The 11,100-nt window shown below is 30.3% G+C and overlaps 2 protein-coding genes across 2 annotated transcripts; both read left to right on the plus strand.

Annotated features, from left to right (window-relative positions):
• The first annotated feature begins 2,238 nt into the window (after positions 1 to 2,238).
• On the plus strand, positions 2,239 to 8,607 carry LOC111624285. The gene is made up of 7 exons (XM_023367096.1): positions 2,239 to 2,258; positions 3,469 to 3,547; positions 7,696 to 7,818; positions 7,892 to 8,004; positions 8,074 to 8,162; positions 8,231 to 8,432; positions 8,545 to 8,607. Exons 2-7 carry the CDS (start codon positions 3,487 to 3,489, stop codon positions 8,605 to 8,607), a joined length of 651 nt encoding a protein of 216 aa, XP_023222864.1. The 5' UTR covers positions 2,239 to 2,258; positions 3,469 to 3,486.
• A 338-nt stretch (positions 8,608 to 8,945) lies between these two features.
• Positions 8,946 to 10,884, plus strand: LOC111624263. Its single transcript, XM_023367072.1, has 3 exons — positions 8,946 to 8,961; positions 10,255 to 10,381; positions 10,451 to 10,884. Exons 1-3 carry the CDS (start codon positions 8,954 to 8,956, stop codon positions 10,664 to 10,666), a joined length of 351 nt encoding a protein of 116 aa, XP_023222840.1. The 5' UTR covers positions 8,946 to 8,953; the 3' UTR covers positions 10,667 to 10,884.
• Positions 10,885 to 11,100: the final 216 nt, after the last annotated feature.

Below are 11,100 nucleotides of genomic sequence, written 5' to 3' on the forward strand. Positions count from 1 at the left end.
TAACTTTATTTCCCCCAAACATATTTATGTAGCTAAAATTAGTTTTAACTAATGTTAAAAGTTAAAACTAGTTTTGTCTAAAGTCAAAACATGTAGGCCTACAGCAGTAAATTAACCAGACAAAACCGATTTTGTCTAGTTAAAACTAGAATTTACTGTAGTCAAAAATGAATTTGAGTTAAAACTAGTTTTAAGTAGACAAAACGGGTTTTAACAGAGACATTCAGTATAAACTAGTTTCAACTAGTTAAAACGCGTTCTAACTAAAAACGGGTTTTGACTGTAACATATACAATACATACTTCATAATCTTTCTCTTAAAAATTTTCCCTCACAACTTATTTGGTATACCCCAGTGTGATAGCCAATGTACTGTATATTTCTTCCATTTCTATGAAAATGATAGTCATGTCATGCATATTGATTACATGTTTACTCGCGTTTCATTTCTGTGTTCAGTAGTTCGTATAAGATTGCCATATTTGTTTGCCTGTCTACAAAGAGTATCAGTTCCAAACCGCGACAGGCCATGCCATTTATTAACTTTAAGGCGGCGATGAACGTTACGTAAATCCTTTGAAGATTAACCGTGCATGCCTGACCTTGTGGTAATTCAGAATTTCCTATCGCCCACACACGAAGAAGTAAACCTCTCAGTCAGTCAGTTAGCCATGGCATCTGATGACGAAATACTGGCTGTTCTTGGATGTTTATTAGCTAGAAATTCTACTAAAACTCGCTGGAAAAAACCTGTGCATAGAAGTGCATGGTGTAAAAGTAGTGGTAGTGGTTTGGGTAGCACTGATTACAAAATTAATTTTTCAAGAGAAATTTGGGCTATAGATTCTTTCAAAAAGCATCAATTATCAGCTAAAAAACAATGATAAATTAATTTTACTAAGAAAAGAATTCACGGATTAATTTTTATAGACGAAATACCATCGGATATAACTGCCTGAATCGAACACAGTAATTTACGAAAATTATTTCTTAACGTATAAAGAATTATTTTTATTTAAAGGTGGATAGATAGAAAAAAAATCGTTTGACAAACTGGAGCTACAGTTATTAAGATATTGAACTTCTTAAATGTCCAAGATCAGATAATATTAAAAAAAAAATTGTGATACTTAAAATGTATTTTTTTCATAATTGTAGTTTAGACTACAGTAGATCGTCGTTAATCCGAACCAATTGGGGACTGGGGTTGTTCGGATAACTTATTTTTCGGATAACCAATTATGTACGAAAAAATACATTAATTTATCCCGTGTTGAAATTTTTCTACGTTGCGTATCGCTTCGCGTTTAATTTTCGTCGATTTTAAGCCTAACAAAGACTATTGTATCGTTAAAAATTATTTTTTTATTTTGTACAAACAAAATCAATATATTGAAAAATATAAAAACAATAAAATATTATACTTCGGAAGTTAATTTAGTATCAAAAACGTAAAATATTTGAGTAGCCTAAGACATAGCCAAAGATTACAGCATCATAGCACTGGCGAAAATTTAAATTTGTCGACTGGAATTCTTTCGGATAACCGACGTTTCGGAGAACAGACCTTCGGATAATCGACTCTCTACTGTATTTACAAGAATTAAATTAAATTTTCGAATTTATCTTTTAATTCCTAATACACTACCACAGAAGTAACTTTTAAATTGTTTTTAAGAGAACACTTTTTAAACAAGGTAAAAATCGGTAGAAAAATCCAAAATGTTAAAAGAGATTAAATGCCGATCTTTACTTGTAGGTTCTGACAATTTTACATTAAATTATTAAAAAAATTGTTATTACCACAAATATTTTAATTAAAAAGCATTATTTTTTTGCAATATTATATCTTTCGAACAATTCTTAATTGAACAAAAATAGATAATTTCAAAATCAATACGTTGTATAGATATTTAATAAATAAGTAACAAATATAATTTAAATAATTATCATATTAAACTATTTTCCCATTTTTACTTTGTCTTATTGTTAAAATATTATTTCAAATTGTAGTGTTTTAATTTATTCGGACATTGGAAAAAAATAGCAAATATATATTAATAATTCTCAACCACATTCGATATTAATACGAATTGCAAAAATTATTATCGCAAATTAATTTTATAATTTAATAATTAAAAATAATTTATTATTGCAGAATATCGTCCCCGAAGGATGTTTACTGCGAATAAAACACAAGGGATAGATTTTGTGAAATGAATAAGGCAACGCGTTCTCGATGGATGGCTTGAAGTCAAGTAAATATGAGAAAAAAATATTTCTCGGAAGAACTTTTATAGAAAAGGAGCACCTAATTCCACATTTAATACGAGATACAAAAAAAAAACCTTTACATGGGCAGGTTGTTGATGAGGCATAAAAATCTCCAATCCTCGTATGCCTGAGTTCCATTGTTCCACTCTCAGGGCTGTTTTTTTATTTATAGTTGCATTTCACCTTACTACACAGGCTGATGTAAATCTTAAAATTTAAGTGTATTTTATGTTTACCGACGATCTCATATACTGGATCCTAAACTCCCTATATTTGTTTAACTGTAACGTAAAAAATTATAATCAATATAAAAACTATAGGAATTTAATTCAGTTCATGTCGCTGCTACCTTTGCGACCATGGACTGCAAAAAAGATGAAATTGTTTAATTTCCATAACATTTAAAAAGGTCACTCGACAATAAATAACTTTTATTTTTATAAATTTCCTCGTTGCACAGGTACTTTACTAAATATTTGTCGGGACAACTCAGTATACATAAAAATGAATATAAGATTGCGGTGTAAAGTTTTCATGTTAAATTTGATTTTACATGAAATCTTCGTCTTGACAAAAATAAATGTTCTACACTATACAATTAAATTGTAGAAAAAGTTTTGTATTCGGTAAAATTTTCATTTCCATTTTGTAAAGTGTAAAAAGTTTGTAAATGAAAAAATTATTCTAAAAGTAAAAAAGAAAAAAAATTGAAGTAAAATACAACTGCTAAATAACAGAACCGGTTATGGCGTAGGTATTGTCTTCGGTATAGGTAACGTCTTTACCGTTAATAACTCAACCATAACATAAAGTAGTATTTAATTATTATATAACTGTTATCAAAATGTACTCAAATTATGACGCCGTTTTAAATGAAAATATGCTGTAACTAGTATAAAATATAAATTAAATTTTTCAAGCTCGAGGGAAAAAAAATAAGAGAAATTAACTCTCGTTGTAGTGCGAAGTTAGTCTTCTATAATAGGCAGACTGTAAATCACGTGGCAGAAAAACTCTGATTCTGATTGGCATTATTCGGCGCTTGTTGTTTTATGCATAGATATTTTATTATTACTGACCGCATCGAAGACTGCAGATAAAAAAAAAATATTGACCATGTGTCTGTTGAGTTCGTTCCAAATTTTGCTAAGTTTAATTATTATTTCTCTTTTTGTGATATATTCAATACGAAAGAAGTGGAGATACAAAAGGATGCAACCGGAAAATGATTCGACTTCGAACAAATATGAAGAGAATTCGTCTGTATCTGGAGGTAAGCCAATAATTAAATATTTTTTGTTATTTTAATTTTAAAATATCATTAATTTAACACGAAAGAAGTGATCCTACAGCGCTACAGCGCTATATATTAGAGCTCAGCATAAGTCTAATGATAATATGCCAAATGTGATCATTAATATCTCCAAGAAATACCAACAGATTCGGTTGAAATTTAAAATAGTTACGTTCGTGATGAGCAGTGCGGAAGTGCTAAACTTTTAATAAATTCTTTGGATCGTTTTTGGCAATTGGAATTTATGCAATTTCGGATAGATTTACAATGATTGGGATTTTCGCGACACCAAGCTACCAGAAAATCTAGCAAAATATCTGCGTACAGTTATATAATAGGTCATTTCTAATGAAAGACTGTTGTTCCTTGTGATTCGACATGGCAAAATTCAAAATATATTGGTAATTTTTTCCTATTTTTTGTGTAAATTCGTCAGCCATGTTTTGAAACAAATACTTCTGTAAAGCAATTTCAAAATCACGAAAAATATATTTATCGAAATTCCTGTATTGTTGAAAAACAAAAATTTTGTTAATAAAATTTTAAGAAAGTGAAAAAATAAAAATAAAAAAAAAAATAAAAATATATTTGTTACTTTAAAGTATAAAGAAACGAATTTTTTAAAGATATAAATTAAAAAATTCAGAATAATAATTTTAACTCGAAGGAAATTTCCATTCTTAGTGATTGTTCTTTCTTTCAGTAAAATAGAAATTTAAACGTAACACGCATGAATAAATTCGAGAAAATATAAGAAAGAAATAAGGAGTTAATAGCACAACAATTACCTTCATTTTTCTATTTTTCCATGATCTTAGATCGTATTGTTAAATATCTATTCTATTAACAAATTCCTATTGAAATGAAAATTTTTGATTTCGGCTTTACTTTTAAAAAAATTTAGATGCCCAACTTTCCTCACAATAAGTCTAAATTTTACTTTTAAACAATACACGAATTTCGATAAATATTCCACCTCAATCATTTACAAAGAGAATTTTTAAAAAATCAGATGAGAAAATAATCTAAATATAAATAATTATTTAGTTTGAACATATTTTAATTGAAATATTGTCTTTTAGTTATGAACAGTTTTTGTAATTACATAAACAAATCAACTGACTTTCAAACTGCTTTACAGAAGAATTTCTTTCAAAACATGGCTGACAAATTTACACATAAAAAACAGGAAAAAAAAACCAAGGATATTATTAATTTTGCTATATCGAATCACAAGGAAGAACAGTCTTCCATTCCAGAAATGACCTTTTATTAAAGGCTACCCCTCTACAAAACAAGATGGCGATCAAACCAATTAAACTATTCGAGCGGAAAATAGAATAGTTTGAATCCGGTGAAAAGATTGTAGATGGCGACTTCTGTGGTTAAACACAAGCTTATGGTTTACAGAAAAAAAAATATCTTTAACTGTCAACATTAAAAGTATTTAAAACTTATACATGGTAACTAAATATATCATTATTAAATTATTCGATAAACTTATATTTACAAGTGTGAGTAGCAGGGGGCCACTGGGTTAAATCCTAACGACCGCTTAATCTGCACAGGCCGGAAAGACCCGCTCTCGGTTGTCGAATGGCATAGGAGGGCTAAAAATATGAGTGGGGAGGAGTCGGAAGTCGTGATCAGGTGTCCAATCGATTACACAGGTTTAAATTAACGAACACATTTAATAAATAGATAAGAAAATTTACACAAAGATAATAAATACAACATACGCGTATCAAGATATAAATAGGTATTCTAAAATCTATTCTAACCTAACGCTAAAATCCGAGAGAGAGCTCACGTTAGAGAGAGATAAATAATAATGGCAAGGGTTTACCTCGAAGGCAACGTTCTCCAATTATAGGGCGTTGATAAATCACTCTGTGATCGTCGTCTTCTAATCCGAGGTGTCCTTTGAAGGCTACGTGGAGCGATGTCCTGTTACGGTGTATGCTCCTTCGCTCCTAATCTTTGCATGGAGCAGCGATTATGAGCTTCGTAGCTCCTGAGAGTGCTGGAAGATCGTGCGTCGATGTTTCATCCCCGACGATCGCTCTTGAGGTTTGCAGAGGCGTTTCTTCGGCTTAAGCGCCCTGGCTCAGCCCCGAGTAGAAAATCCGACCCCTTTATATACCCGACCAGCGTGGGAAAAATCTGGGAATTTGTTGACGTCTTTTGACATCTCTCCCTGATTTATTACCGCGTGTCGAAAAACTTATTTCCTTATATGGTCATTTTTATCGTCCGGTCGCTCGGACGTATGGAAGTCACGTGACATCGTGGTCCCTCGTCATGACCTTCAGACGACGAAAGTCACCCTCACTAACTACGCAGTTAGTGAAAAAATAAAAACAGCGTTCGTAGTCTCACACAAGTATGAAAACCAATGTCAAATTTCTGTAGAATAACAAAGAAAAATTGGTCTTAATCCTAAGAAAACAAGACTAATAATATTAATACTTTAAAAAATGCGATTGTAAAAAAAATTTTACATAAATATGTCGGAGATGCATTAAAATTATTTTTTAAAAAATGTAAATTAAGCATCAGAAATTTGAACCGAACGTTAAAACTGAAGCAATCTTACCAGCAACATTAAAAACTGCGTTTGGCGCCATCTGTTTTAATATTTTATTTTTTTTAAAATCGTTTTATTTCTTGAATTATTATAAAATGGTAAAAATCTTTGTATGAGGGTAGAGCTAGGATTCATGAACGAAAAAATTAAAATGCCGACGGGGAATAAATCCTTTATTAAATTGGACCGTTAAGTTCATTATATCAGATATGACACACGATCTTTTATCTCTTCATTCACTAGACGTACAACGACCAAAATTTAACAGCATAAATTTACCAAACACACAAACCTTCGTGCTAAATTTCAGAAACTTTCGATAAAAACACTGGAGTTATTTCAAGCTTCAAGTGTAATGAACAAAATGCTACACAAACACCCACACACACTAAAGGCCGTACATACGAAAAACAGACCGAAATGTTTTTTTATTTCTCGATATTTCAATATGTTCTGAGCCAAAAAAATGATTATAAGAAAAATTCGTTTTATTCCTTTTAATATTGTCGTATATGTTTTATTCTTTTTAATATTAAGTTTACTTATTATTTGCCTTGTGTTGATTTATTCACCACTGAATAAATGTAGAAACAGGAAACAACAGGAAAATTATTCGACTTTAATATCGTATGGAAAGTCTTTATCTGTGTCTGGACGAAAGTAAATGTTTGAAAGTTTTTATTATTATTTTTAAAAATATTATTACTTCAAGACGAAATATTGTCTTAAAAGAACCAGGATTTTATACAGAATTCGATTAAACAAATTTTAATTGCATAACGATCGACAATATTAAAAAGATTAAAACGAATTTTTCTTATAAACATTTTTCTACTCAGACCATATTGAAACAATGCTCGAACCGTTTTAAATTCGATTTGTTATTGCATATTGGTTCGATTACAAAACGATTGTAAACATTCCAGAAAATTAATCAAATTGAAAATATTTCGTGTTATTATCGGCAATTTCCATCATTCTCAGCGGTAGGCGTTATATAAATTAGTGTTTGCAAAAACCTCACGGGTAAAGCCACCAGGAACAGCTAGTAGTTTAATAAAAATGAAGTTCGTCAGATCGCGGATATTAAACTTTCATGACATAGGATACATAATTATTAAGCTGTAATTCGAAATAGCTGTAGACCTATGAATTCCTACTGACGATTGACTGTGTGCATGTCTGTCCTTAATGTCAAGAAGGAGATGAGATATACGAAGAACGAGACAAGCCGTGTAAATCCTCTGCACGTGTAGCCCTGAATAACGATTTACGAATTTTCGTTGAAAATAAAAGTCATATTATTTCAATTCAAACATTTTTCCCAGAAAAATATTAGATAGATGACCGGACGATTGTAATGTTAAATTAAAAGTATGATGTACAGGGAAACCCACCACTAATTTTAGTCGAGGGCTTATATTTTAAATTAAATAAATAAGAATATGATAAAAATGTTGCTGCTTTTCATTCTGACGATTTCGCAATAATAATTGCTTATTATCAATTTTTATATTTATAACAGACATTAATTTTTCAGAAAATAATGACAACGGCCAGGAGTTAAAAATGAATCTTCCGACTATGTCCATTTTACCATTTTTGTGGAACATTGTATTTTCTCAACGTGACAAGCAATACCACAATTCACACTTCGGCATATGTAAGACATTAATATTTTATTGGGTAATTTGACTGTTTATGAATAGATGAAATATTTTTTCGTAAATTTTCAGTAAGTTTAAATGTATCTGCGGGACTCTCTATGCTATTTCCAAACGAAAAACTTGCCTGTATAAATATACTTGGATATAAATTAATTTTTTTCTTACATCCAGAATCTGCAAAGGTAATCAAACATGCCTAGTTATGTAATATATTTATTACGAATGTAAATATTCAGTATAACGTTTTGTAGGAAGTGTTAAAAAGCAACAGTTTAATCAATAAAAGTTTTATGTATGATTTCTTCAAGCCACTTCTCGGACACAACAGTTTTTTTCTCAGGTAATGCATTATTTGATATTCAGCTTAAATATTGTTGTTCACAGTTTTTTGAATTTAATTAAATAAAGTTCTGACGATAATTGGAGAAAAAGAAGAAAATATTTAGCTCCACATGGACATGTTTGGAATCTGAAAGATGATCAAGATATACTTATGGAGCATTCAAACGTTTTAGTCGAAAAACTCAAACAATTAAAGGAGAATGAAGTATTCGATATTCTGGAATGGTTGAAATATTGCACTCTCGATATTATTTCAGGTATTTCTAATGTAAAATATTTAATTAAGAATTATAAATAATTATTTGTTTATACGTGAACATTAAATAAGTGTTTATTTTTTGTAATTACCGTGAAACATGTAAGTGTTTTACGGTAATTAGTCGGGTAAATTCGGACACACANTCGCCAACATGGGTATCGGACCCATAGAAGGTTCACCGTGATATCAAATTGAGGGGAGGTGTCGATACTCTCGACGCATACCAATTTGACCCACTAGAGGGACCTACCCAATAACCAAACAAAAGGTTTTATGACCCTTTGTCTTAACCTGTTCCTTTGTTAGAACTACTGTCTGTCGACACGTGCGGACGTTCGTCCTACTGCTATGTAAAGACTTTTGTACATTAATTCACAGATTAAAGGAAGATACCTTAACCAGTTTAATATGTTTTCATCTGAGTGTCTCTCCACTGATTCTGAATTAACCACAGTTATTTCTATGTAGACGTAGCAGTAGGAGTTTCTGTACATTCTCAGACTACGAACGATCAAGAATATGCGTCTGCAATGCACAGGTATGGAAAATTCAGTTCCAGATATATTTCTTCACTTTTCAAATAGTAATTAACATGTAATATCTATATCAAATAATATAAAGTTAGTTTATATCTGATGAAATTTTTAAAACGTTCCAGCGAACTTCAATAGTAGAAAAATGAAACTTTCTAAATTTTTATTTATTTCGTTTATTTGATCAATTAACCAAATATTAAAGCTTTGTAAATTATAAATGAAGTGTAAATGCTATACCTATCTAGGTACCATATCAGAATCCTGATGTTAGGGAGCACCCGGTGCAATTTAATAAGTGGTTAATACGTGCCGAGGTGTATTCTGGATAAATTACATTCATAGTGGTTCCACGTTGCCTTCTCTGGTGCGCGAGACTTTACGCGAGGGGAAAGAATGCTTTCAGTGAGGTCTTGTAAGGGAAACTGGAAAAGTGAAATCAGGTGTTACAAACGTGGAGAAAGTTCGGTAAACTCCACGTGGCAAGCACGTCCGAGCCCGTGACCAAACTTCCAGTGTTTAGCAACAGAACCGCTTGGCCACGAAGAATTATGAAATGAAATCGTTTCTAAACAAAAAAATGTGTGCATTTAGTATGGATTAAAGATTTTAGCATTAATTATCAGTTATAATGTTTACAACGTAAACTTCATGCATTTCCTATACACTTGAGACAATCTGTAACATGAATGACAAAAGTGTGACAGCAAAGCTTTCCTGCAAAGCGTATTGTTGTCGCAATAAATAACTAGTATTTATCCATCTTTGTGTTTTTCTCCTATTGCCTGAATACTATAGGAAAAGTCTTTATGATAGCAAACACTAAACGTTTAAATATTCAATCATAATATGAAAATATACAATCCATCAACTTATTTCTAATATTTCTCAAAAATAAACTAATTACGATATAAAAAGTCTTTATGATAGCAAACACTAAACGTTTAAATATTCATTCATAATATGAAAATATACAATCCATCAACTTATTTCTAATATTTCTAAAAAATAAATTAATTACGATATAAAATAGCATTTTTGAACATGAAAAATGCAAAAGTTGCATTTATTAACACATACAAAATAAACTTTTACACAAATTCATGATTTAAAGTATGTATTTTTTTATTTTAAATAATATCAAATTAATAGATTTTTATTATGTTTTTCATACGAAATATAATTTTAAATTTTGTGTAGATTTAATAGTTGACAATAGTTTATTTCTATTTCTTATACAAACTTTAAATTTGCATTAATTATTTTTTGATATAATAATAATTTACATTAAAATTTAGAATTGTGAAATGTTTTCCTGTATGGTTAGTAAATCCATTGTACTGGTTTTTTCCAATTTTCTTCATGAGTAAAACGGGGAAAAATTACAAAAAAGACATTGAAATAATTCATCGTTTCGACGAAAAGGTAAACTCAACTAGTAAATAGAATTTTGTGTTTTGATTTAAGTAATGAATGATTTAATTTAATGTGTAGCTGTTTAAGAGAAGAAAAGAAAATTTGGTGAAAAAAATGCAGCAGCAACATTCCTTAGACAAAGAGACACATAATGAAGAAGAACCAAAGATGAAAACAAAACAGCGTATTATCGATTCCCTGTTGGATCTTCATGTCAAACAAGGTTTAATATCGGAAGAAGACGTTATCAGAGATATGGGAGCTACTATTTTCGCGGTAGGCATAATTTACTAAAGGTATGATCGGGAATAATTATAAAATCTTGCATTTCAATATTATTTTTATTATGCTGAACTAATATAATGTTATCTAAACAACGTATCGAAATATAAGTAATTTCACAAAGAGTTAACGCAGCGACAAAAATTATAATTAAAGTATAACGTAAAACCTATTTCAAGAATAATCATAATTACTTTCTTGTAATTGACAACACTACGTCTTGTTTATAAAATCGCATTGCCTGTTGTCTTACCAGCATAGAGGTATGAAGGAGTATACATGTCAGGAGTTGTAATTTGGCGCAGAGTATTAGATGCCGAAATCATGCGCGCATAAAAAAACTAGACTCGTAGGCATTGCTTTTTTTGTCATAGAACGCAATGGAACAGCGTTCAACCACCTTTTTTCTATATATTTTATAAGGTTTAAGAGAATTTTTGAAAATT

The sequence above is a fragment of the Centruroides sculpturatus genome, unplaced genomic scaffold, assembly GCF_000671375.1.
Source record: "Centruroides sculpturatus isolate CEXI.00-Female unplaced genomic scaffold, Cexi_2.0 scaffold242, whole genome shotgun sequence".
Taxonomy (NCBI): Eukaryota; Metazoa; Arthropoda; class Arachnida; order Scorpiones; family Buthidae; genus Centruroides; species Centruroides sculpturatus.